This window comes from Macaca fascicularis, chromosome 7, assembly GCF_037993035.2.
Source record: "Macaca fascicularis isolate 582-1 chromosome 7, T2T-MFA8v1.1".
NCBI lineage: Eukaryota > Metazoa > Chordata > Mammalia > Primates > Cercopithecidae > Macaca > Macaca fascicularis.
The window spans coordinates 68,855,668-68,882,884 of NC_088381.1; the positions used below are offsets into that span (position 1 = coordinate 68,855,668).

Below are 27,217 nucleotides of genomic sequence, written 5' to 3' on the forward strand. Positions count from 1 at the left end.
GCTCAGGCAGTCCTCCCACCTCAGCTCCTAAGCAGCAGAGATCACAGGTGCATGTCACTATGCCTGGCTAATTTTTAAATTTTTTGTAGAGATGAGGTCTTGCCATGTTGCCCAGGCTGGTCTTGAACTCTTAGGCTTACAATGTACTGAGATTACAGTCATAAGCCACTGTGCCTGACCTTTATTTAAAAAAATAAATATTATAAGTATTATGAAACAAAGAATTCTCCAAAAAGATAAAACATGATTTCTTAAAAAGAAATGGTTTAATTTCATTTTTATCTGGGAAAAAACCACAAATACGAGTTTAAAATGAAATGACAAACATATTGACATGTCAAGTGTCATTTTTTATGGTATTATGCTTATTCAAAGTGTGAAGGTACAGAACCTCTTTATAAATTTCTGGCATCAAAGATTCCCACTGCAGATAAAAACAGGTTGGTTATAAAATGTCAATTCATTAAATATACCATTTTTGTTCTTTGTTTTTATAAGGAATATTTTGTAGAAACAGTATAAAATAGGGTAGACGTTTGGAATTCAATTATAAAATTTTAGAAAAAAGTGTTAAGTCCTAATTTTTCTTTGCAAACCAAGAAGAGTCTAATTTTACCTTGGGGAGTTACCTGTGAAGTTCATTAGGCAGCTAGAGCTATTTCAGAGCCCTGGGTTCTATAGAGTAGAAGCAGCCTTCTTTAGTGCTTAGAAAAAGACCCCAGCTTTTTCCAATTAGCCTCAATCAGAAAAGTTTAACATACACGAATATTTCTATAGTGCAGTAAAAATGTCATTTTATATTAATTTGCATTATGAAAATAAGTCTGTATACCAAGTAATGCATAATGAATATGAATCATGTAAATTTGGTCATGGTATTTGAAGTTGGCTTTGGCTTTGAACTATTTTTGAATTCACAGAAAATACCGAGCTTTTAATAAAATAAATAAAGCATTTTAATTGATATTAATAATCAAGTTCAAATTTTCTTTTAATTTTTCATTTGCTACTCAATTTTAAAAGAGAAGTCACTCTCAGTAGTGTTCCAAAGTGAGTGATTGCACCTTCTATGATGTGAAAAAGTTGCTAAAGATCCTATTGCCATTAGCTGTTCTTAAGTGCTGAACATAACTGAGAGAAATTGTTTGCAATAGACATGCTCTGTCACTGGCAGGAAATCCATTAATACCCTTTGCAGGGGCACTCCAGACCTTGTGTTTTATCAGAAAGCTGATGCAAACCATGGTCTTCATGTGCCTTTCTGAAGAGCTCCTGCGGCAGGCCCAGGCTATAGTGGCCAAGTCTCACTTGACAGTAATGGCATCGGATGGTGGCTGCAGAAGGTTACTGATGTCCCCGTGGGCTTTCACAGGCTATGCAGACCAGGGGGCTGTTCTGCCTAATACTGAAAGGACCAAGGAACTCTGGCTGCCCTCAGGAATTCCAAATGACCAAAGGAACAAAGCTTCAGGGCTCTGGGTGGTGTCTCCTACTATTCAGGAGGTGGTCGGAGGCTCCGCAGCTTCATTTCGTCCAATCCTTTCCAGTATTTAAAGTTGTTGTCAAGATGCTGCATTAAATCAGGCAGGTCTACAAAGGCTGGAGAGAAAGATGGGAATGTGATATCCTTTCACAGCCTCTGTTTACATTTTAGGCTTTCTATTAAGAGCATTTTAAAGAGTGACAGATGGGAGCAGGCATCTGCATGAGGCTAAACAGACGCAGGCAAACACACCCAGCAGCTTCAACGAGCCGAGCCATGGCTGACTGAAGTTGGCTGACCCTATTCTCAATGCCAGCACCTCCTCTATGACCACCTGCTGAGCTGGTAACTGTGGTAAATAAAACAGAAGGTGGCTAATCTGCTTAATTACCATTAAACCAGCACCTTTGGGCCTGGGTGTCAGAAAGCAACATGTAGTGTGCCCCCCACCTGACGGCGTGGCCCTTGTGTGCTCGCTCTCCCTTCACGCATGCTTCACATACACCAGCATCTCCTTCCACCTGCACCACATGAAGAACGTGCAGCCTGGGGATGCACACGTCTGGTCTCAGTCCCAGAGGCAGTGAACTGCAGAGCATGCAGTTCCCCCAAAGCCGCAGCTGTCTCCACTGCTTCAGTCCTTCTCCCCAGCCGCCTACCCCTGTTCTACGGCCTTCTTGAGACATGGGTTTATTTCCTGGACATTTACCAGCCCTGTAGCCCCTCCTCCAAGGTGCAGCCCTCAGGACAAAGATGACCATGGAATATCAGTTCTCTGATATTTTTTTGATAGACTCCTGTGCCCCCCTGAAGTTAGAGGAGGGTGACATGCATCAGTCAGAGACAGACCAGTCCTTCTGGTCTTGTGTAGAGTGAGGCCGGGAGAAGCAGGGGATAGTGGAGGGCAAAGGGCTGCTGTAGAAACACCATGGGTTTTGGAGCCAGCACGATTGGTTTTGAACCCTAGCTGCTCTACTATAAGCTGTGGGGCCCCAAATTCAATCCCGTCATCTATAAAACAGGCATAAAGATGCCTAAGCCTGTGGAGAGTGTTAAGAAAGAACACCCAGCCCTCAGGGGCCCTCGGTGATGGTTCACTTCTCTCTAGTTCTTGAAAGCCCAGGCCCCAAATCATATTCTAAATGAGTCAAATGCACTCCTTCATAGTGGTTCCCTATTATTTAGAGGAAAATATGCTATTTTAAGGAAGATTTCTTACCATCCCAAGCATCAAACATGTCTGTGATGAAGTAATCAATGAAAGAGATTTGGGATTTGGGGATGCTGCAGGTATTTCTGTCAAAAACTGGCATTACCACAGGTAAGTCCTGCTGCTTCTCTTCATCAGTCTGCAAAGCAGAAAACGTCATGATCAGGAGATCCCAGCACCTGGTTTCACTCCACCTAGGGGCAGCCTCTCCGCCACGGAGAGCTTCTCCTGGCAGCCTAAGGTGGCTTGTCACAGTGTGAAGCCAATCGCCACCTCACCCAGCCAAACCAGGTCTCATAACAGATACCAAGTTGTTCTCAGAATGATGACTACTCCATGTCAGCGGGGTCTGAGGACACCCCAACTCAAGCCAAACTTTAAACATCTGGAAGCCTCCTTGCAGAAGCTCCTCAGGTAAGATCCCAAACATTTTCTGTAGTCAGCCACTGCTCTGTTGTTCCTACTGACCTAAAGAAACTGAGGCAAAATTAACATACAGAGTTTATTTGGGCCAAGGTTGAGGCCAGCTGCTCAGGAAACACTGGAAGTGTTCTGCAGAATAAAGGAGATGCTCCAGTTTTTAAAGAAAAATGAATGAATCAGCAATTATAAAAGTTTTAAGGAATTTTTACTGTACTGGTTTATTAAAAGAACACTGATTAGTAATTGGCTATATACTGTTGAATGATAGGGTATGAATTATGGCATTGTTAGGTTAATTTATGGCTACTAGCTTAGAGTCCACAGAGCACGCAATTACTTAGGTCAGTGTGGGGAGTGAGGCGTAACTGCTGTCACATTTCAGTGCCTCTCTGGGCCTGACAACTAAAGGGGACTCACGTTCCTCAGAGAAAAAGATCCTTTCTTTTCTCCTGTCACAGTGCAACTGTCCTTCCACCCAGCTTGAAGTGTCCCCATACAGGGGCCATTTCACAGGGAAAGGCCTATAGGCTGCTTCTCTTCTATGGCTGTATTATTTATTTGAAAAGGTTCTGAACACCCTTGAGATCCTGGATGTTAAAAAAAAAAAAAAAAAAGCTCTGAGTATTTATATACTTTAGTCAAACTCTTCCACATCTTCAGGATTCCAGAGAGACTCACAAAAAACTAAAAACATAATTAAGAACCTGAGGAAAAAGGCAAGTGTCCTGTTCTTTCTTTGATAAGGTCTCATTTTGGCCCAACAGTGCTGGAGAAAAGGGTGAGGTAAGGCCCATGGGGTGGTAAAGAGGCACTGGAATGAGGCCAGAAGTCACACACAAGATCCCTGCTGTGCCAGGGCACCTGTGCTGGGAGTCAAGTGAAATGGTGGGGCAGGATGAGAACAGGGCGAGCACAGATGGAGTGAGGTAGGAGTGTGCTGGGGGGAGCAGCTCTTCTAGATGGGACCCTAGTACATGTGTGGGGCTGGGTGGAGGGGATGGTGGCTGTGGTGCTGAACACTAGCCTTTCTTCCCAGTGCCGGGGCTGGAGTAGGTAGAGCCAGCCCTCTGGGGGTCACTCTGGGAGGGCCTGAGGTGTTGGGCCGGGTGTGGTAAGGAAGATGGGAGAAGGGTAGCTGAGTGCACAGAAGAAAGGCTAACCACTGAAGTCTCGTCCCACTGTTGGCCGCTTACAAGACGTGTCTTCTTGTAAGAGAGCCGTACTTCTGCCTCCCAAATGGTCAGCAGAGTTCACCCCATCACAGCCAGGCTTCTGGGGGCTGGCGGAACCCACTCACAGCTCCTCCCCTTAGCCCTTGCTCCACAGTGCCTCACCATGGTTGCGGCGCCTCAACAAGAACATTGCCATGCTTGCACTCACAGGCCCTCCAGGAATGCCAGGTCAGAAAGTTCTCTCGTCCCAGCATCTCTCTACCCCTACCACAGCTCTACAGCACCAGCTCCGGCACTTGCATGGGGATCCCCAAAGTCACGGACTCCACTGCCTTCTGTGCACTCAGCCACCCTTCTCCCATCTTCCTTACTACACCTGGCCCAGCACCTCAGGCTCTCCCAGAGTGACCCCCAGAGGCCTGGCTCTACCAACTAGTTGTGCACCTTGCCCTGTGCACAACAACTCACTCCAGCTCTCCATATGGGCTCTCTACTTGAGGGAAGCAGGCAAACCTCTGGAGGTTTTCCTAAGATGGCACCATACCTAGCACAGTGCCCAGAGGTGCATTTACGCTAGGTAAGTGTTGATGGTGCTGGAATCACGTGCCAAGAAAGAGGCCCATGCTTCCTGTTTGCAGGTGGACAGTGCCAGACTGTGGGACTGGGCAAAAGCCAGAAGTAAGAGCTCCTGCTGTTCTGGTGGTTTAGAATATGGGATTCACGTGCTTTGGTAAGAGAAGGAGTGGGGAACGCTGGCTCAGCATCCGCTGGCTGTGGTGAAGGCCCTGCTGTTGGCCACAGGCTGGCAGCCTCAGTGCTGTCTCAGAAAAGCAGTCAGCCCTACATGAATCTCTGCCATGGTATAGAGAGGAAGGGGTGGGGGGCGCAGGGAGGGCCTTGGGTTCACAGCCCATGGGCCTGTTCAGCTAAAACAGCAGTGCCCTGGGTGGGGCGCTCTCCTGATGTACCCTTCCCTGGTCATGCTAGACCCTAAACCAGCTCTCTCTGGGCAGCCATGGCAAAGGCTTCATTAGCTCAGCCAGTCAAGTCATCCAGAGGCGTATGCTCTCAGGGCCTGCCCTCCCTATTCACATGGAAGCAGCTGGCTGGCTGAAGGTCAGTGAAGACCCTCATGCTTAGATTTCTTCTCTTTGGCCCAATGTGACAAGTGCATGGAGCGTCCAGGGCCCCCGTTCCCTCCCGGAGACCACTGTTTACTAAGGAGACCAGCAAACTGTGGCCCATGCCCTCATCTAAGTCACCAGTGATAGCTCCACACCTATAGATGCTTCCTTTCTGTGATCCCACCTGAAGGGCAGGGTCTACAAGTTTCACATTTCACCACTGTGCCCCAAGCAAAAATAAGACTGTACACCTGGCACAGAGCCAGGCAAGTGGTACTCAAGCTCCACTCCCCATGAAGTCAAGCAGCCCCAGTCAGAGAGAAACCACAGATGCCTCTTTACCTTGCTTCAGGCCCTGGCACTCTTGGTATCCATGCCATTCAAGAGAGAGGGTGGCTATAAGGAGTGAACTTGCAAACCTAATCCCACTGAATACAAGAAGCAACTGTGTCTTAATGACTTTAAAACCAAAGCCTGACCACTGGAGTAACATCAGTAATATGGTGGACTAGGAAGCTCCAAGTCCTCATTCCTCCATGAAAACATCTCCATGAAACAAGAGATTGGCTAAAATAACCTTACAAGGGACTCTGGAAAACAGTCAAATTCTACAGCAAACAAGTAAATGCCCATTCAAGAAAAGTCACATTCAAAACAGTAGGAAACTTAAGGGTATTTTCACTCAACCTTGCACCACTTCCCCAGCGTGGTACAATCTTGGTCCGGAGGAGGCAGCAGCCCAGTTTCCAACTGTGTCCCTTGAACTGGAGGGAGCAGAGCAGACCTTATCTGCAACATTCTGACAAGTCTGTGGGCTGCCTGAAGGATTAGTCTGTTTCACTTAGCTCCCAGGTAGAAAAGCAATTACTACTACTCAGGAAAGCTGCAGGGGGATGACAGATATGGATGCATTAAAAACAAGAGATTATGAGCAACAGATGAACAACAGATCATCTCAGGCCCTGAGGATAACCTCAGACAAAATACTTCGGGAAATTAAGACATTCGAAAGCAGCTACGTATAGGGGAATTAAGAAGGGTATGTATATGCAGACCCAGGCAAGACAGACTCATAAAACGTTTGAGAAAACTTAAAATTTTCATGATGGGTTAATTGTTAGGCTCAGAGACAGTTTCCAAAGACTAAGTAGGAGAGGTGGCTGTTTTTTAAAATGCCTAATTTTCAACAAAAATCACAAGGCATACAAAGAAACTAGAAAATATGGTACACTCGAAGAAAAGAAACTGTCCCTAAAGATGTACAGGCACTGGACAAAGACTTGAAAACAACTGTCTTAAATATGCCCAAAGACCTAACAAAACAAAACAAAACAAAAAAAACACACACACCAGGAACTATAGGAAATGACAGGTGAACAACACAGTGAGAATAACAGCAAAGAAAGAAATTATGAAAAGTAACCTAACAGGCCAGGCACGGTGGCTCACACCTGTAATCCTAGCATTTTGGGAAGCTGAGGTGGGATCACCTGAGGTGAAGAGTTTGAGACCAGCGTGGCCAGCATGGTGAAACCTCGTCTCAGCTGGGCATGGTGGTGGGCACCTGTAATCCCAGCTACTTGGAAGGCTGAGGCAGGAGAATCACTTAAACCCAAGAGGCGGAGGTTGCAGTGAGCCAAGATGGCACCACTGCATTCCAGCTTGGGCGACAGAGCAAAAACTCCATCTCAAATTCGAAGGTTGAAAAATACAAAAAAACAAACTTCACCAGAGGGGTTCAGCATCAGATTTGGGCAGACAGAAGAAAGAAAAAAGAACGAAGAAAAGTGAATAGAACCTAATGAACTTGGCCGGGCGCGGTGGCTCACGCCTGTAATCCCAGCACTTTGGGAGGCCGAGGCGGGCGGATCACAAGGTCAGGAGATCGAGACCACGGTGAAACCCCGTCTCTACTAAAAATACAAAAAATTAGCCGGGCGCGGTTGTGGGCGCCTGTAGTCCCAGCTACTCGGGAGGCTGAGGCAGGAGAATGGCGTGAACCCGGGAGGCGGAGCTTGCAGTGAGCTGAGATCCGGCCACTGCACTCCAGCCTGGGCGACAGAGCGAGACTCCGTCTCAAAAAAAAAAAAAAAAAAAAAAAAAAAGAACCTAATGAACTTATGGGAAACCATCAAATGGACCAATACACATCTTATGAGTCCAGCAAAAAGAGGAGGAGGAGAAAAGGACAGAGATTATTTGAACCTAGAAGTTCAAGACCAGCTTGGGCAATATAGTGAGACCCCATATTTGAAAAAATCTTGGCCAAAAAATGCCATATTTTGGGAAAGATATGAATCTACAAATCCAAGAAGCTAAATAAACTCCAAGTAGGATAAACCCACAGAGATCAATCTGAGGCACACTATAACCAAACAGTCAAAAGACAGAGGATCTCGAAACCAGTAAAAGAAAAGAGACTCATCACATATAGGAAATAAGAAGATGATCTGCTCATTTCTCAGCAGAAACCTTGAAGGCCAGAAGGCAGTGAAATTATATATATAAGTGCTAAAAGACAAAAAACTGTCAACTGAAAATTCTGATTCTGGCAAACTGTCCTTCAAAAAAGAGGGAGGAATTAAGACATTCCTAGATAAACATAAGCTGAGGGAATTCATTACCATTAGATCTGACCTACAAAAAATGCTAAAGGAAATCCTTTAGGTTGAAATAAAAGGAAGCTAGACTGTAAACTTGATATAAAGATCTCTGATAATGGTAAATACATGGGAAAATATAAAAAGCAGCATTTTTACAGTTTTGGTTTGTAACTTTGCTTTTAAAAATGCATACAAAATAATTTTAAATGTTAATGGGCATATAATGTATAAAGATATTATTTGTGACATTTACAAAACAGAGTGGGGTGGTAGAGCTATATAGGAGTTCGTGTATGCAATTAATGTTAAGTTGATATCAATTTAAAACTAATTGTTGTAACTTTAGGTTGTCCTAGGCAATCTCTATGGTATCCACAATGAAACTATCTATAGAATAGTTTAGATCAAAATGTGCCATTACAAAATATCAAATAAGCACAACAGGAGGCAGTAATGGAGGAAGAGGGACAAAAAAGCTGTAAGACATACAGAAAACTAACAAAGTAGCAAAAGTCTTTCCCTATCAGTAATTATTTTAAATGTAAATAGATTCAACTCAAAAGCCACAGACTGGCAGAATGGATAAGAACACACGATCCAATTACATTCTATCTACAAGAGAATCACTTTAGCTCTCAACACATACATAAGCTGAAAATGAAAGGATGGAAAAAGATCTCTCATGAAAATAATACCCAAAAGAGAGCTGGGGTGAGTATCCTAAGAGACAAACTTTATGTCAAAAACTGTTACAGGCCAGGCGCGGTGGCTCAGGCCTGTAACCCCAGCACATTCGGAGGCTGAGGCAAGCGGATCACCTGAGGTCAGGAGTTCGAGACCAGCCTGACCAACATGAAACCCCACCTCTACTAAAAATACAAAAATTAGCCAGGCATGGTGGTACGTGCCTGTAATCCCAGCTACTCAGGAGGCTGGGGCAGGAGAATTGCTTGAACTTGGGAGGCAGAGGTTGCAGTCAGCCAAGATTGTGCCACTGCACTCCAGCCTGGAACGACATTAATAAAAGGGTCAATTCATCAGGAAGATATAACGATTATAAGCATAAGCACCAAATACCAGAGTTCCAAAACATATGAAGCAAACATTTATAGAACTGAAGGAAGAAACAGATACTTCTAAAATAATGCTTGGAGACTTCACTACTACACTTTTATAATGAACAGGACAATGAGACAATAGAGTTTGAACAATGCTCTAGGCCAAGTGGACCTAACAGAATGTATAGAACATCCACCCAACAACAGTAGAATATACATTTTTTTCTCAAGTGCAAATGGAACATTCTCCAGGATATAACATATGATAGGCCACAAACAGTATATATTTTAAAAGGTAAAGTCATACAAAGTGCCTTTTCTAGTAACAGTGAAATGAAAGCAAAACTCAATAATGGAAGGAAAACCAGGAAACTCACAAGTATACGGAAATTAAATAGCATATGCTTTGATATGGTTTGGATGTCTGTCCCCTTCAAATCACATGTTGAAAAATAATCCCCAGTGCTGGAGGTGGGGTCTGGTGGGATGTGTTTGGGTCATGAGGGCAGATCCTTCATGAATGGCTTAGTGCCCTCCCCATGGTAATGAGAGATCTTGCTCTGAGTTTACAGGTAATCTGGTTAAGAGTGTGGCAATTCCCCCTGCTCTCTTGCCATGTGATATATCTGCTTCCCCTTTTGCTATGATCACAAGCTTCCTAAGGCCGTCACCAGAAGCTAAGTAGATGTTAGATCCATGCTTGTACAGCCTGCTGAACCATGAGCCAAAATAAACTTCTCTTTATAAATTACCAAGCCTGAGGTATTCCTTTATAGCAACGCAAATGGACTAATATACTCTTAAACAACCAAGGGATCAAACAAGAAATCATAAGGGAAATTAGAAAATACTTTGAGACAAATGAAAATGAAGCACACTATGCCAAAAGTTATTAGATGCAGCAAAAACAGTGATAAGGGGGAAATTAACAGCTGTAAATGTCTACAAGATTTTAAATCAACAACCTAACTTAACATGTTATGGAACTATAGAAAGAATAAACTAAACCTAAAGCTAGCAAAAGGAAGAAAATAATAAAGAACAGAAGTACACAGAAAACAGAAAAACCAATACAGAAAAATCAACAAAACCAAAAGATAATTTTTTGAAAAGATCAACAATATTGACAAATCTTTGGCTAGATGGACTAAGAAAAAAAGACAAGACCCAGATTACTAAAATCAGAATGAAAGTGGGAACATGACTCCAGGTTTCACAGAAATAAAAAGGATTGTAAGAGAGTACCATGAACAATTGTATGCCAACATAATGACTAAATTCCTGGAAATATGCAACCTACCAGGACTGAATCATAAACAGAATCTGAATAGACCAATGACTAGCAAGGAGATTGAATCAATCATCAAAAACCTCCCAAAAAAGGATGGTTTCACTGGTTAAATTCTACCAAACATTTTGAGAGGAATTAATATCAATCCTTCTCAAACTCTTCCAGAAAAATTGAAAAGGAAGGAAGTACCTCCTAACTCATTCCATGAGGCCAGCTTATCCTAATAACAAAGCCAGACAAAGACACTACAAGAAAATTGCAGACCAATATCCCCTGTAAATACTGATGCAAAAATCCTTAATGAAATACTAGCAATCCAAACTCAGCAGCATATTAAAGGATTATACACAATGACTATGTGGAATTCACTCCTGAAATGCAAGATTGGTTCTGCACATGAAGATCAATCAGTGTGATATATCACATGAAGAGAACGAAGGGAAGAAAACACAGATCTAAAACAGTAAATTTTACCATAAAAAAAGAAGAAAAAAGGAACTGCTGAACTGCTTCCCAAAGTGGCTGTAGCGTTCTATGCATCTATCACAGATGCATGCATTCCAGTTGCATCTTCATTTGGTGGTGTCAGCCTTTCCCATTTTTAGCCATCCCATTGGGTGTGTAGTGGTATTTCACTGTGGTTTTAATTTGAATTTCCCAGATGACTAATGATGTTCAGCACTTTTTCATATGCTTATTGGTCTTTCATAATAGCTTCTTTGGGGCCGTGTCTGGACAAATACTTGCCCATAATAAACTGGGTGGTTTATCTTTTATTACTGAGTTACAGTTCTTTATACGGATACAGTCCTTTCAAATACAGTTCTTTATATATCTACGGATACAGTCCTTCCAAATATAATTTGTAAATATTTTCCTCCAGTATGGCTTGCCTGCACATTTTCTTAGGTGTGTTTGAATGAGCAAACTTTGTAAATTTTGAAGAAGTCTAATTTATCAAATTTTCTTTTTATCGTTGTTGTTCTTTTTATTAAGACACAGTCTTGCTCTGTCATCCAGGTTGGAGTGCAGTGTACAATCATGATTCACTGCAGCCTCAACCTCCTAGGCTCAAGCAATCCTCCTGCAGCTGGGACCACAGGCATGTGCCACCACCACACACCACCACCACAGGCAACTAATTAAAAAAAATTTTTTTTCTAGAGATGAGGTCTCATTATCTTGCCGAGGCCGAGTCTCAAACTCCTGGACTCAAGTAATCCTCCCACCTTGGCCTCCCAAATTGCTGAGATTACACGTATAAGCCACTGCACCTGGCTGGTTGTTGCTTTCTGCATCTAAGAAATATTTGTCCACTTTCGTCACTGTGGATATTCTGGTATGTTTCTCTCTCAAAGCTTTATGGTTTTAGCTATTGTATGTAGGTCTATGAATTTCTCTATGGTATGAGATAGGAGTTGTGGGTCTTTTTTTTTTTTTTTTTTTTTTGCATAGGAATATCCAATTATCCTAACACCACTTGCTGAAAAAATTTCACATTAGCCACTGATCATATAAATGTGATCTGTTTCTTGGATTTCTATTCTGTCCCATGGTTGTACTTGTTATCATCATGCCAGCACCACACTGTCTTGATTATTTTAAGTTTTGAAGCCAAACAGGGCATATCTTCCAACTTTTTATTTTTTAAGTTTGCTTTGCTTATTCAAGGTCCTTCTCATTTTCATATTTAATTTAGAAACAGTCTGTTGATTTCTACAGAAAAAAAAGTCCACTGAGATTTTGATTGGGATTGCATTGAATTGAAAAAACCAATTTGGGTAGAAGTGAATGTTAGCACTGAGCCTTCCAGTATGTGAACATGATATGTCTCACTGTTTATTCAAGTGTTCATTAAATTTTTCAGCAATGTTTTATGGTTTTCACTGTAAAGTTCTGGTCATCTTTTATTAAATTTTTTCCTAAGTAATTTTAATTTTTTAATTTTCTACTGTAAATGGGACTGGGCTTTTGGTTTCATTTTCCAATTGCTGGTTGCCAGTACATAAAATACAACTCACTTTTGTATATTGAGCTATGTCCAATGACATTGGTAAGTCAAATCCACTTATTAGTGCTAATAATTGTTTGTATATTTCTTAGAATTTTCTACATAAAATCATGTCACCTACAAACAGAAGCAAATGTATGTCTTACTTTTTTTTCTTTAAACCTCTTTCTCCTCTGTCTATTGCAATGATGAGGACCACCAACACAATGCTGAACAAAAGAGGTAAGAATGGGCACCCTTACCTTGTTTCCAATCTTAAGAATGTATTCAGTATCTCATGCCATTAAATATAATGTTAGCTGTATGTTTTGAGACAGGGTCTCACTTTGTTACCCAGGTTGGAATGCAGTGACATGATCATGGCTCACTGCAGCCTCAACCTCCTGGGCTTCAAGCAATCCTCCTGCCTCAGCCTCCCAGGTAGCTTGGGACTACAGGAGTGCATCACTATGCCTGGCTAACTTTTAATTTTTTTGTAGAGACAAGGTCTCACCATGTTGCCCAGGCTGCTCTTAAGACTCCTGGGCTCAAGTGATCTTCCCACCTTGTCCTCCCAAAGCTAACAGCACTTTAAAGATGTTCCAGTGTCTTCTGGCCTTCATAGTTTTTGATGGGAAGTCAGAGGACATAAGAATCACTGTTTTCTTATAAGTAAAGTATCGCTTTTCCTCTGGATGATTTCAAGATTTATCTTCACCTTGTTAGCTGCTTGACTATGACACATCTGACATGGTTAAGGTTCACTGGGCTTCTTGAATCTGTATGCATATGCATATGCCCTCCACCAGATCTGGAATAATCTTGGCCAGTATATTTCCTAATATTTTTTTTCTGCCCCAAGAGAGATTTTTTTCCACTCAGAAAGAATATGAAGACCAGATGACTCCTTTAAAGTACTTTCAGGAAAAAAATCATCAACCCAGGATGCTATATCTAACAAAAATATCCTGCAAGAATAAAGGGAAAATAATATTCTTAGAGAAGAAAAAAATTTGTTACCAATAAACATGCAATACAAGGACAGAATTTTGTTTAGAACCCTGTTTCCTAGTGTTAAGCCCATTATCTTGTATGATTTTATGGGTTTTAACTCTCTCTCTCTAGAAACTTAAAAGAGGCAGCATCTTACCTGCGAAAAATATTCTTCTGAAATGCGTGCAGCCCACTCGATGCAGTACTGCAGGGGTCGGCAGGGATTGGACACATCAGCACATTTAATCAGCATTCGTTTGATTAGAGTCCGGTTCTCTGGAGTCCTAAGCATAGTGTTTATCATTTCCTGATTTTTATCAGTTTCCTGAAACATGAGTGGAATTCAAAGCAATCAAAATGGGACCCTTGGTGCCAAGCCCACTCTTACTGGTCTGTACCACTGTAAGCACAAAAAGAGTACTAGTCAGGATAAGGATCTCATGAAACAGTGCCAAGGATATTCGAGCACTGAGCTTGGCCTCTCATTTTACACAGGAGAAAACCAGGCTCAGTGATATTCCAACAGGACCTAGAAGTGGAGGGTAGCACTAGGGGTTGGTATATCTGCTGTTCCCCTTTTCCTTGCCTCTTTCTTCTCTTCCTCTCACTAAATCTTTCTCACCGTTGCCTTTTTTTCTCTTCCTCTCTCTCTCTCCCCCTTGGTAAGAACTCAAAGACTGGTTTTGTCTTTTATTTTATTAAAAAAGAGAATGAGCTGAAAAAAATAAATTTCTCTGCCCTCACAACAGATGGGCTCTTGTAGCCCAATAGGCTCCCTATTTCTCAACTCAGTCCTGTGACAGGGCAGATTCCCAAGATCACACCTAACATTTTTGATGTATAAATGACTTAACAGTCATTCTCTGTTGATCTGCACTCACAAGAAGATGTAATGGTAAGCATGAAAAGTACTACTGATTACATTTTACAAATGAGGACACTGAGACTCAGGGAGGTGAAGTGACTTGTCCAAAGCAACCAGCTGAGCCAGGATAAGAACTTAAGGTCTGCCTTTAGTCCCAGGCTACCTTCCACTCACAGTACCATGTGCTGTCTGCATCACAAGGATCCCCACTGGATATGGATCAATTTATGATGCAATAGAACCACTATTTGTAGGCTCTCTGAAGAGAATTCAGGTTAGAGGTTATTGGGGCAGAGAGCAATGGAAAAGACCAGAGGCAAGCAGGTCTCCTCAGTCTGATTCCGTGCCCATCAAGCACCCTTCCAAAGGAGTTAGTCATATGATTTCAATATGCAACAGCAGTAGCCTAAGAAGGCCTGATAGTCCCAGCTCAGAGGGAACAGATCTGCCATCAAGACGGGCAGGTGGCATCCTGACTCTAGGCTTCCCACGCTTCCTGGAGAGTGCCAAAATGACTACTACACCAGTGACACTTCAGTAGCTCTTGTCGCTCCAGGTTTCCACTGTGACCAGCTCTGTGCTGACACTTCTTTCTTCAGATCCATTAATACCTGCAGTGTGACTATAGTTTTGTACTGCCAGCCTGGAAACTATTTTCTTTTATCTTCCTTTCTCCTGCTCTGACCCACTGGATATTGATTTTCAGTCTCTCAGAAGTAACCCCCCGTACCGACAACAGAGATGAGAACTATAATGTTAAGTGGAGCAGAGAACTCAGCTAAGTCTAGGGGCTGTGCAGACTAGACAGAGGAAACCAAGTCTGTGAGGTGTGTGGTTTCCTTCTGTGGCATGAAGTCAGCCAGGAGTGGTGGCCAGGTGACAATCAGCCCTATCCAGAATGACAGGGCAGGAGGCAACAAAAGAGGCTGGTATAGGCACCTCTGCGTTAAAAGTCTTTGGAACAGGACTCTCTAAAAGTCAGAGAGAACAGGAAAGGGTGAGGAAACAGAATTCTCAACATCAGGTTAAAACAAAGTAAGTGTCATGGGGTAATATGCTAGAAAGCCAGGGGGTAGACAAAGGCCGTGGCCAAACAAATGAGTTGCAGAAGTAAAATGGAGTTAGAAGTCAAGGAATTGTGATCCTAGCCTGCGAGGATAAGTCATCCCTGTGTGTGGCAAATATCTCAGGATGGTGATAGGAGCTGGGGAGGAGGGTGGTACAGAAGACTGTGAGTTGCTGCCAACATGTTCAGTAAATGTGGGCCTCAGAGGAAGAAGGTTCATGAAAGAACATATTCTTTAAGTTGCTGATGACATAATCTAGTATAATAGGCACCAGTTCTTAAGTGCCTACCATGTACCATGCTCATCAGTACTATGCCTTGAGACTTATTATCCCCATTCTACAGATAAGCAAATGATGGGAGCTTGGGCCTGTGTGCTTCCTCAGCTGGAGTCTCCTGACTGGTGAGAGGGTTAATGTTATCCTTGCCCAGCAATTGTTGTGGACTCCATGCCTCAAATGTAGAAACAGGGGCAACAATAATGTCACCCTTGTGACACAAATACAGTGTCCTTCTCAATCCACACACTCCTCTAAGTGAGGACCAAGAGAGGATAGCTGCTGCTACCATGGTATGTGCCCAGTGGGAGTGGCTGGAAAGAGATATCAAGGACTCCAACTGATCACAGAATGGCAAAGAAGGGAGGGGGATATTAGTGAGAAAGGGTGCAGGAATAGCTTACCTGTCTAAAGTTAGCTTATCTAAAATCTGACCTTCCTTTCGAGTTTTCCTATCTAGTTAGATGTGCTAATTTTTTTCCTGCCAAGTTTTTGCACTTTAAATAATTTTTTAACCAATAAAAACTAATTCAGTGAGCCCACTGTGATGGTTAATACTCAGTGTCAACTTGATTGGATTGAAGAATACAAAGTATTGGTCCTGGGTGTGTCTGTGAGAGTCTTGTCAAAAGAGATTAACATTTGAGTGGGTGGGCTGGGGAAGGCAGACCCACCCTTAATTGGGTGGGTACCATCTAATCAGCTGCCAGCAAATATAAAGCAGGCAGAAAAACATGAAAAGGAGAGACCGGCCTAGCCTCCCAGCCTACATTTCTCCCTTGCTGGATGCTCTCTGCCCTCGAACATCAGACTCCAAGTTCTTCAGTTCTGGGACTCAGACTGGCTCTCCTTGCTCCTCAGCTTGAAGACAGCCTATTGTGGGACCTTGCGATTGTGTAAGTTATTACTTAATAAACTCCCCTTTGTGTGTGTGTGTATATATCCTATTAGTTCTGTCCCTCTAAGAGAACCCTAATATACTCACTGAGGGAACACTTCTGTGGCTGATATCATGGCCCATGTGTCTCCATAACCCAACAGTACTAGGGCCCCAAACACAGGTTCTCTTTGCAGTAAGTTTCCCTTACCCCATTTTCTTCTAGCGTTGCCAAGGGTTTGTTGATGCTGTTGACAAATTTGTTGACATGCTCAAAGTGCTTTGTCATTTCCGTGGCTAAGACCATGTCGATAATTCCCTGGCGCAGTGTCCGATAGTCATTCCTGTTTTCGATGACAAATTAGAGGCTGCTACAGATTACTGATCCCGACCAGCCAGGTACTCCTGAAAACAATCTGTTATTCAGATTATGTGTCCTCTGCAGCTATAAATCTAATGCCGCTGAAAGTCACAAGGCACATTTTAAAAAGATGTGGAAGTTATGGGGTAGTGCCTAGATTGTTAGCAAGGAGAACCCAAAAAGAAGTTAAAACCAAAAGCTATAGGCAAAACTTTATAGTTGCAGTGTTTATCTTGTCAATGTAGAGATCTGTGGTTAGAAAAAATATACCCCACATGGAGGTACCTTGAGCCCCAACAATTTTAGTGCCCACAGAATGTGAGGACCAATCTTTTGATAGCTTGAGAAATCATAGGGAGTACTTGATGCCTCTATCTCTAACCCTTACTTTTACTTTAGTACTTTAAAAAATTCATTTCTTGAAGGGGTATGAATGAATATGAAATAAAGTCTCTATTCAACCCCTTTTCTGCAGCTGAGTAGAAAACTTTCCCTAGAAAGTTAATAGGGTCTCATGTGGTTTTCCATTGATAACTGATGTATCTATAAGCAAATATAAATAGAAACTACTTTAACTCCACCTCTGAAATCCTAGAACATGGCACAAGGGAGTTTTACAAAATCAAGAATCCTCTTCTTTAAAAATCCAAATTCATAAGTATTCTTCATGACACAATGTTTTTTCCTTCTTCAACTGATATTCACTAAGTTACCAAACACTGTGGCACTGAGGGCACAGTGACATATGACCCTTGTGACCTTACAGAGCTTAAGAATCTATTCAGACATTATGCAAATAATTAAAAAATAATTAAGAAATGTGGTATGTGCTATGAAGAAATCTGGGATTGAATAATTAGACGGTTTAACTTAGCATGAGAGATCAGGGAAGGCTTCCCCAAGGAAGTGACATGTAAACAGAGACAATGCCAAGGAGATGTACGCTGAGCACGGGAGGGCAGCGTGGAGTGCTTCAGGGAGATAGATGACTGCTTCTCTGAGTCTCTAAGAGCTCAAGATATCGGCATTATACTTCGTCTTGAAACATCAAGACACAAAGTGGCTGAATCTTAAAAACACTGTGCTAAGTGAAAGAAGCCAGTCACAAAAGATCACACATTGTGTATGATTCTATTTACATAAAATGTCCAGAACTGGCAAATCTATAGAGAAAGAAAGTAGATCAGTAGTTGTCTAGGACTAGAGTTGGGGGAATGGAAAGGAACTGCTCATAAATTTGAGGTTCTATCAAAGGTAATATTCTAAAATTGAATATACTATGAGTTGCACAACTCTATGAATATACTAAAACCACTATGAATATACTAAAAACCACTGTACATGTTATTATTTTGAGACAGGGTCTCGCTCTGTTGCTCAAGCTGGAGTGCAGTGGTGTGATCATGGCTCACTGTAGCCTCAGCCTCATGAGCTCAAGCAATACTCCCACCTCAGCCTCCCGAGTAGCTGGGACTACAGACACAACCACCGAGCCTGGTTAATTTCTTTTCCTTTTGTAGAGACAGAGTATCCCTATGTTGCCCAGGCTGGTCTCAAACTCCTGGGCTCAAGTGATTCTCCTGTCTCAGCCTCCCAAAGTGCTGGGATTATAGGCATGAGCCACTATGCCCAGCCCACTGTATACTTTGTACACTTTAAACGGGTGAACTGTATAAGATGTGAATTATATTTCAACATAGCTGTTTAAAAAAGACAGAGAGGGATCAACACACTCCCCAGTCATTGTTCTTACCTCTCCATGTTTTTAAATATATTGCATTTATCATCTCCAGTGGTCAGCTGGAAGGCCAAGGCCGCATGGTGGCTCTCCAGCACAGCAGTGTCATTGTACAAAATGGCCAGCTCACTTCCAGCATTACACAGGAAGGAGTTGGTTCTCCCAGGGTGATCCACATCATGAATGGTGGCTGCAATGAGTGCAGCGACCTCATCAATTGGATCTAAAGTTTCCTGAAAACAAGACAGCTTTTAAATACGGGGGTATGACACTGAAGGCAAAGAAGCCTTCTGTATAGTTTTCTTTCTCCCCTATTACTTTCAGGTAAGAATATTTCAGATTTCTAAGAAAAGCATACTACGTGAGCAAATCTAGTTTTCCTACCTCCACCCTGAAACAGTTATATTTCTGCATAGTTTTGTTAGTCTCACACAAGTTAAGGACTTACCAAAATACAGGTGTTCTCAACAGATAGGAGTCACCTCCTCAGCCAGTCTTTCTCTAGACCCATCACAAAAAAAGTCCTTAGTCTGAGATATTGACTTAGACCAACATAAACTAGTATTAATAAAGGAGAGAAACAATTTTAAATAAAATTTAAAATAGGCACCACTTACATTAACTGGGAATTGCCTTAGTTTTCTTCCCCCTTTTAGTGCTATCTTTGTCAGGTTGATGTCAGAGTTTTGTGAGTTTGACAAAATGATCTGGAAGTTTTCCATCTTTTTCAAGGCTCTGAAAAGGTTTATGTAACATGGAAAAATTCCTTAAAGGGCTAAAGAATTCACCTATCCATCTGGGTCAGGAGCCAACTTTTGAAGAAATTAAATAATAATTTAAAAATAACTAAAATTACTTCCATGTTATTGGTCTCTTTTTTAAATACTTCTTACATCAATTTAATTAAAACATTCCATTGAAACTATTTTAAAGCTTTTGATTTAGTACATATGTGGGTGGTACTTCTACTATTTTCTGCTTTAAATTTGTATATTTTTGTGTTTTTATATCTTAACTAGTTTGGCTAGAACTTCATCTATTTTCTTGGTTATTTCCAAGAGCCACACTGGATTATCACTTTGTTCTTCCCATGTTCTTTTTCTTCCCTTTTTGAAGTAATTAGGGCATTTAAAACATAAACCTTTAAATATATAACTGACTTCATTCTATAGGTTTTGATAGGTAAGTTTCTCATTTTTGTTGTTTTCTAACTAATGTCATTTTGGTTTTATTTCTTTGTTGATCCCCAAATTATTAAGAATATTTTCTCATTTGTTGTAGCTGACATTTTAAATTTAACCGTTATTCTATTTTGTTGTGTTGTGGTTAGAAAATATAGCTTATGAAGTTTAGAAGTTCAACACATTATGTCCCAGTATAAGATCATTTTTGGAAATACCCTACAGACTCTTGAAGATGTTTAGCTAATAAATCAGCCTTGCAAATTTATTTAAATTGATTTAAATTAAAATTCAGTAATTTAAGTGGGCAAATAGTATGGTATGTGAATTACATTTCAATAAATGCTCTTTTTTGTTGTTGTTTTGAGACAAGAGTCTTGCTCTGTCGCCCAGGCTGCAATGCAGTGGCATGATCTTGGCTCACTGCAACCTCCACCTCCTGGGTTCAAGTGATTCTCCCGCCTCAGCCTCCCAAGTAGCTGGGATTATAGGCCTGCGACACCATGCCCAGCTAATTTTTCTATTTTTAGTAGAGATGGTGTTTCACCATGTTAGCCAGGCTAGTCTCGAATTCCTGATCCATTTGCACTGGTCTCCCAAAGTACTGGGATTACAGGTGTGAGCCACCATGACATTTCAATAAATGCTCTTAAAAACTGTTTTCAGTTAGCTTTCTAAATATATATTTGTACGTTGTCTATAGAGTACTTTAAAAGCAATAGAGCAAAAATTGGGTTCTTTATATACTGAGCCATATTGACACAGACGTCCCTCTGTTGTTACTTGTTTTCGTAATTTAGAAAACAGTCCCTCCTCTGGACACCTGTTTTACCTACAGTCTGATTTGATTTTTTTCTGGAAAACAAACCAACAAAAACAGAAATAAGAACTAGAGGGAGCAGGGAAAGTTCTGAGAAGGTATACCCTTCAAGGTGAGGAATGAACACTTGTTCACTTCCTCTGTGTGCCAGATGTCATCTTCTACTTTGCTCTCTGCCAAATGCCAGTCCCGTGATACAGAGAAGGAAATGTGGGCAGGAGCCACTTGCCCTGGCCCTGCATGATTACAGTCATCTAGGCCCCAGCCAAGGGAGCAACAGGTCAAGGGCAGAAGCTTCAGAAACTAAAGTGGTTTGGCATGGCCCAAAAGTGGCCTGTGACTGAGGGAGAAGAGAGGAAATGATGAGAGGAGCTCATTGTTGAGGTGAGTGTGGAGAGCTGTAGAGGTTAAAGTTTAAATCCTGAGGGAGGTGGGAAGCTGCTCCTGGGAATGACAGTGTCAGGTGTGCTGTTTCAGAAAGATCACATTGGCAGTAGGGTAAGGGCGTTCCATAGGAGGCAGGGTAGGCAAGAATTCCAGTTTGGAACTGCCCAGATGGGAAAGGATTGCAGGGGGCCTCACTGGGACAGCAGCGAGAGATGAATCTGAGAACATTTAGGTGTGACAGGAGGCAAGGTCAGATGATCAACCAGATGTTGGGGGTTGAGGAGTGGAAAGAACCAAGGGTGACTCTCGGTTTCTAACCTGGGTATCTGGTTGGATAATGGAACCCTGGATTAGGTAGATAACCCTGGGTGGGAGCAGTGCTGGGAACAGAGATGATGAACTTGGCCTTAGAGCCCTGCAGACTTTGATGTACAGATGCAGGCCCTAAAGTGGGGATATCCAACAGTTACTTGGCTCTACTAGTGTACAGGCTTGGAGTGAGACCCCCAGAAGAATAGCCCTATCCTGTGGTTTCTCCTCCGGGACCAAATCCTCCTGCCTCTTGTACCCTCATGGAATGGCTGGGATTATGTCATGAATTAACACATCTATTTCCCAAAGCTACAGTGTGGCCTCGCCCTTCCTGTGCCAGGCTGCACACGTGAGCAGTCATGCTACGTATCTTAGTGGAGGCAGGAACACTAGACTTTCCCCACTGTTCCTGCCCATTAAACGTGGCATGTAAACAACAACTCACCTTTATCCTCTCCTTGGAGAGAAAATAGGCAGTGGCATGAAGCACATCAGCAGAATGTGTAGAATTGTGGTAGGGATTGGAAGAATGATAATTGGCTTCGATAATTTGTAACCATGATCTTAGTGTTGACTCAGAGCAGTGTAAGAATTCACAGATTCCAAAGCGAGCAAACATTTTGAGACCAAGATAAATCAAAGGCCTATAGAAAGAAAAAACCCCACAATATTAGAACAAAAGCAAACAAATAGGCCAAGTGTTTGAGGCCTGAATAGGTTCCAAGCCAAATTTCAAGGAGTGCAGGGCAGCAGAGTGGAGATTGCTTGGGCTGTGCTGGCCTCTCTCTGGTGGAGCAAACAAACTTTGGTTCCACTTCTTGCCCTCAGGAGACCATGATGCACAGGTGAGAACTGGCTGTCCATAGCAGCTCTGGCCTCAGCCTCGTTGGGGCTCCTGATTTGCTGGGGGGAGTTTGCTTATTCTGTCCTTCCAGGTTCAGCTTCCTACTTGCACTACTGAATTTGTCACAACAATCCTTTTTCCAGGTTAAGCTTGTACCACCTTGAACACCATCCTCTCCTTTGGACTTGCTGGACCAATGCCATTGGCCAGATACCCTGCCTATAAGAAAACATTTCCTGAAAATGTCCTATGAGCCAGATACTGCCGTATGCCATGGAATTTTCTCAACACCTTTCTGGAGGTGGGTGTTACAGTATGAGGGGATTTCCCCGGAGGTGACCAGCTGGCCACCAAGTTAGGTTCTTACTTGAGAAATCACCTTGACCCAGCATCTGGCCCTTGCCTTTAAAGGCCAAGAAACTGGCTGTGTTGAGGCAGTATCCAGAGGTGATCACAGGACTTAAACTGACCTGCCTTAGCCCAATTCACATGGATGTAATGTCACCAGGATGTAAACCAGGTGCTTAAAGACTCATGTGCCAAGGGAGTATTCTTTTCCACTCTCCTTGGCTGTGCTGGGAGATGGGGAAGTAGAACGTATCAGAAGGTTAACTCAAGGTGAGCCTGAAAAAGTCAGGGGGTTATCTTGGGGACAGGTCGCCCAAACTGAGATGAGACCTGAGAAGCCATCCCAGGCCCTGGTAACTCAGAGCCACGTGGTGCCCTGCTACTCCTTCCTCAGAGCCCCTCCCTGACCAGGTACCAGCCCTGTGCACAATCCACACTCCTCAGGTAGCCTCTTCACACAGGCCCTGGGAATCTAGTTCTCCCTCTGCTGAGGTCTGCATGAACTCACCTATTGTGGGTGGCAGCCTCCAGTTCAAAAATATCAAAGTCCCAGTATTCCTCATTTTCCATGGCCCGAGCTATCCGTGGTGGGACATCATCAAGGGAGATGGGAGTGATTATATTGCTTGAAACCGTTTGAGTGTCTGTAAAGTGATGTAATTTGGAGAACAAAATTAACAGGCTTTAAAGGATTAACTTTTTTTTTTTTTTGAGACAGACTCTCACTCTGTTGTCCAGGCTGGAGTGTAGTGGTGCGGTCTCAGCTCACTGCAACCTCTGCCTCCCGGGTTCAAGTGATTCTCCTGCCTCAGCCTCCTGAGTAGCTGGGATTACAGGCACCTGCCACCATGCCTGGCTAATTTTTTGTATTTTTAGTAGAGACAGGGTTTCGCCATGTTGGCCAGGCTGGTCTCGAAATCCTGACCTCGTGATCTGCCTGTCTCGGCTTCCCAAAGTGCTGGGATTACAGGTGTGAGCCACCGCTCCCAGCCAGGATTAACTGTTTCTTAGGGAGGACAGTACTGCCTCAGGGACAGCTGCTTTGTTTCTGAGACTTTATGATATACCAAGAAACTTCTTAATGAGGTGAAAAATTATTTAAAAACTTTTATCTGAAAAAGTTATTTTCATCACTTAAGCTAAACTGCAGTATTATAGATAGTGATCTAAAAAATTAAAAAGGAAAAACTTACTTTTTGTTGAAAGAACATATTCATTCCCTGATAGTCTTCGCAAACCATCCTGATAAAAATCAAGGAAACAAGAAAAAGAAAAGTCACAACTGTTCTTTCCTTCCTGGAAACTCCAGGTGGTCCCCCCACAGGACAGCTCAGGGCAGCCCTCTCCACCAATCCACTCAAGGCTGCCCGGGGCCCAGCGGGTCCACCCCTGTGATCAACTACTGGCCTCAGTCACTTATTGGAGAACACAACAGGCTAATGCTGGGAAGGATGGTCCTGGCCCTGTTGGAAGCTAAACTCAGGACCAGGGTCAGCGCCCGGGAGGTGAGCTTGCATCTTTTGAGGGGTGGGTGGTCCTTAAGCCCAGCATTCTTGCTTGCCCTCCAGGACCATTTGGTTTCTTAGGAACAACTCTGCTCTGCCCTCAGTCCTTCTCCTCCATTTTCCTGCCACTCTCTTCACTCTGAGGACGCAAGGTTCTCCTGGGAACATTAGCTCCTCTCTCACCTTCTAAGGGACCTCATTCCCGCCGGTGACTCTCCTGGGCTCCTCACCAGTGCTTCCAGACCACCTGGCCCAAACCCGGACTCTTAGCAGCCCCTTTTCTCCAGTCCTGTGGCTATTCTCATCTACTCGCCTCCAGAACACTATCCTACCCCATCCCTCATCATTTTCATCTCTCACCTACAGTCTGGAGGAGCCTCTGTTTCAAAGAGGCAAGACCACAGTTAGATATTATCAGCATTGGAAACACTCTACCTTCTAGATTTCTGCCTGGAATGTTATTTTTATAAAATCCAGTGAATTCAGAAAGCATGAATTGGGAAGGAGGTGGATTTTGCTTCTGACCAAGACAAAAGCTGACAGACAGCAATTGAGTAATCTGTGCTGCACAAAGTTGTCCCTCTCTTGTGAGAGCTCTACACCAGACATCCTGAAGGAGGCATCCAGGACCCCTCAAGAGTCTATGGCACAAAGCCCCCTTCTAGCGAAAGATTCCCAAACTCCTCTTTCCTACAGTCATCCAAATGTGTGTGGGATGCTTTGAAGGCCAAACTGTCACACCCCCTGGCATCATTTTAAATACATATGGCGGGAGAAAGACAGTCTTTCTATTCTGCACTGTCCCAGTTTTCAAGCTCTTTAATACAACTAAACGAGCTTTATTTAGATAAATTACTGTAGAAGCCCTAAGCAACACTGGAGAACTGGCTCAGCAGACTGTCAGGATTACATTCCTCCCTGCTCTGCTCCAAGCTAAGCTCTCCCTAGGAGGCAGGCAGCAGGTGGGTGCTTGGCCAGAGAATAGAAGAACCCAGGCAATGGAGGAGAGTTTAGGTCTTGACTGAACCCTACAGTGCCCTGTCTGTCTCTTCAAAGAGATCTGTTTAAATGAGTAACCTCTGAGAAAACCACCAAGAACAGACAGGCTCTAGCCAGGAGTCTAGTCAAATATACTTACGGACATTAAGCCCCCAACAAGGTCATTGGCATGGGGATCATCATCCTTAGCACCAAACTGTGGTGAATATAACTCAGTGGTTCTTAGAATTTCCAGCACACGGTCTAGGGCTTCGGTCACAGGCATGGGACTACTTTCCTGGGCAGCATTGATAATATTGATTACCTACATTATGGAAAGAAAATACTTGAGTTTCATAACCTAAAAAACAATGAGAGGGTCAGGCATGGTGGTGTATGCTTATAATTCCAGCTACTCAGGAGGCTGAGGTGGGAGAATTACTTGAGCCCTGGAGTTTGAGACTAGCCTGGGCAACAGAAATGAGAGAGCCCATCTCTAAAATACAACAGCAAAAACAAACAAAACAAAACCCAACAGGACTCAATCTGGCCATAGTAATTAATACCAACTTAAGACTAGTTAAAATGCCGACATCACACATCCTTTCTCTTCAGAGGAGGCTACTAGCACCATACAACTATGACAGCATTCTCATTACTGCAGGTCCCTGTTTCTTCTCACTGGAAATGATCCTTGGGGAGAACAAGGAGTATGTGTGCTCAATGGAGACAGACCACAAACTGCTTCACCTTGGTGATGGGCGCCTCAATCGTCATGGAATGTATCCGGGCCATAGAAGAATGTCGTCTCTGGCTGGAAACTGTGGAGAAAGGGATGCACAAATCAGGGTGTGCACAGTCCTGGGCACCTGTCTTGACAGCAGAGGGCTCAGTGTGCTCGGCTGCATGATGAAGGGGCAGGATAGAACTGAGTTTACTGAGCTTCGTTCCCATCCTAACAATCCTGGGGTTCTGGCATAACCAATTCTGTTTCCTTCAGTTCTAGGCACTAGGATGCACATATGACCCCATGGACTGAACCTCTGACGTCACAGGCCAGAGAGAAAACAGAGGAAACAATCTAGCAAGCCAAAGTCAAACAGCCTCTTTTTGTGTCTATGACAATAAGCCTTTATAATTATTTAGCTTGCCATTCTCTAGGAGTAAAAATGTTCTGGAAGACAATGCCACACAATGCTCTTTGTTTCATATATGGCAGGAGCAATACATTCAATTCACCAACAACTAAAATACACAAATTTCTGGTTAAATTTTTCAAGGTACCCTCTGGTGCTTCCCACTATTAGGTTTAATCTAGACTGATTAGGTAAATATCTTAAATGAGGCAGGCAGCAATTCTTAGGCTGTAAAGTTTGTTAATTTTTGTTGTTCCTGTCAAGATATGGTTCCTTTGTGATGAGGAGAAGCCCAGACAATATAGGCAGGAAAAACATTAACGTCCAGTCCTGGGTATCTCCACGAACAATCCCATCAGGCTAAATGCTGCTTTCCAAAGACGTTACAGGACCAGGGGCTGTCCCAGAGACTGATGTATCAACCTCATTTTACCAATGAAGAAACTCAGGCCCAAGGAGAGACACCGTCCAAGGTTAACCAATTCACAAGGTCTCAAATGTTTTAAATTTGGGGGCCTAACTAAACTTCTTAAAATTTTGGTGATTATAGGATTGCCAACCTTCCATTTTATCCAACAATGTCATTAAAACAAAAATAAAAACTGCTATTTTCTCACTGTCATAAAAGGACTTGTTTTCATTTAAAAATAATTGACATATGCTTGTAACAAACAACAGAGATCTATTGTACAACATGGTAACTACAATTAATAACAACGTATTCTAGAAAATTGCTAAATGTAGATTTTGTGTTCTCTCACCACAAAAAAAATGAAAGTGTATGAGGTAATAAATATGTTAATTAGCCTAATTTAGCCATTCCACAATGTACAGATAGGTCAAAACATCATGTACATGATAAATATACATAATTCTTGTCAATTAAAAAATAAAGGAATTAGAAAAAAATCAGAGCAATAAGGTAAGAAAAAAAGTATAAAGATTGTCATGACTGTGTATACAGAAAGCCCTGAAGAATCTATAAATGCACTCCTCTTCTTTTACAGTGAGTTTGTAGGTTTGCCCAAGCTCTTGGATATACAAAGTCAATATTCAAAAATCAATTGTATTTCTATGACTATATACAATAAGCAATTGGAAATTTAAACAAGTAACACCATTACAATAGCGTAAGAAACCATCAATACCTAAGAATAAATCTAATTAAAGATTA

General features: G+C 42.6%; 1 protein-coding gene and 2 long non-coding RNA genes across 20 annotated transcripts in view; 1 reads left to right on the forward strand and 2 right to left on the reverse strand.

The window, feature by feature from the left end:
• LOC123574471 (uncharacterized) overlaps window positions 1-26,670 on the forward strand; it is a 54,526-nt gene extending 27,856 nt beyond the window's left edge. The window contains exons 3-8 of one of the 6 annotated variants that reach the window (XR_006699384.3): window positions 11,529-11,703; window positions 12,569-12,597; window positions 20,685-20,917; window positions 22,220-22,377; window positions 23,734-23,929; window positions 25,572-26,670. This is a non-coding gene — a long non-coding RNA (uncharacterized lncRNA). Of the gene's footprint in view, window positions 1-11,528; window positions 11,704-12,568; window positions 12,598-15,897; window positions 16,453-20,684; window positions 20,918-22,219; window positions 22,378-23,733; window positions 23,930-25,571 lie in introns of those variants that run through there. The other 5 variants (XR_012415306.1, XR_012415304.1, XR_012415307.1 and 2 more) reach the window with 5 other exon arrangements.
• PDE8A (phosphodiesterase 8A) overlaps window positions 1-27,217 on the reverse strand; it is a 179,701-nt gene that overhangs the window by 23,857 nt on the left and 128,627 nt on the right. For 7 of the 13 annotated variants that reach the window (XM_073996595.1, XM_073996592.1, XM_073996594.1 and 4 more), the window contains 10 exons: window positions 25,658-25,728; window positions 25,068-25,232; window positions 23,618-23,666; window positions 22,933-23,068; window positions 21,678-21,876; window positions 18,548-18,765; window positions 16,645-16,777; window positions 13,505-13,672; window positions 2,703-2,832; window positions 248-1,599 (listed from right to left, as the gene is read on the reverse strand). In XM_073996595.1, coding sequence (XP_073852696.1) covers window positions 1,493-1,599; window positions 2,703-2,832; window positions 13,505-13,672; window positions 16,645-16,777; window positions 18,548-18,765; window positions 21,678-21,876; window positions 22,933-23,068; window positions 23,618-23,666; window positions 25,068-25,232; window positions 25,658-25,702 — 1,350 coding nt within the window. In that variant the 5' untranslated portion in view covers window positions 25,703-25,728 and the 3' untranslated portion in view covers window positions 248-1,492. Of the gene's footprint in view, window positions 1-247; window positions 1,600-2,702; window positions 2,833-12,269; window positions 13,323-13,504; window positions 13,673-16,644; window positions 16,778-18,547; window positions 18,766-18,980; window positions 19,034-19,149; window positions 19,268-21,677; window positions 21,877-22,932; window positions 23,069-23,617; window positions 23,667-25,067; window positions 25,233-25,657; window positions 25,729-27,217 lie in introns of those variants that run through there. The other 6 variants (XM_073996593.1, XM_073996591.1, XM_065548354.2 and 3 more) reach the window with 4 other exon arrangements.
• LOC141407226 (uncharacterized) lies at window positions 7,045-10,124 on the reverse strand. The gene is made up of 2 exons (XR_012415309.1): window positions 7,522-10,124; window positions 7,045-7,210 (listed from the first exon to the last, which is right to left on the reverse strand). It is a non-coding gene; the product is annotated as an uncharacterized lncRNA (long non-coding RNA).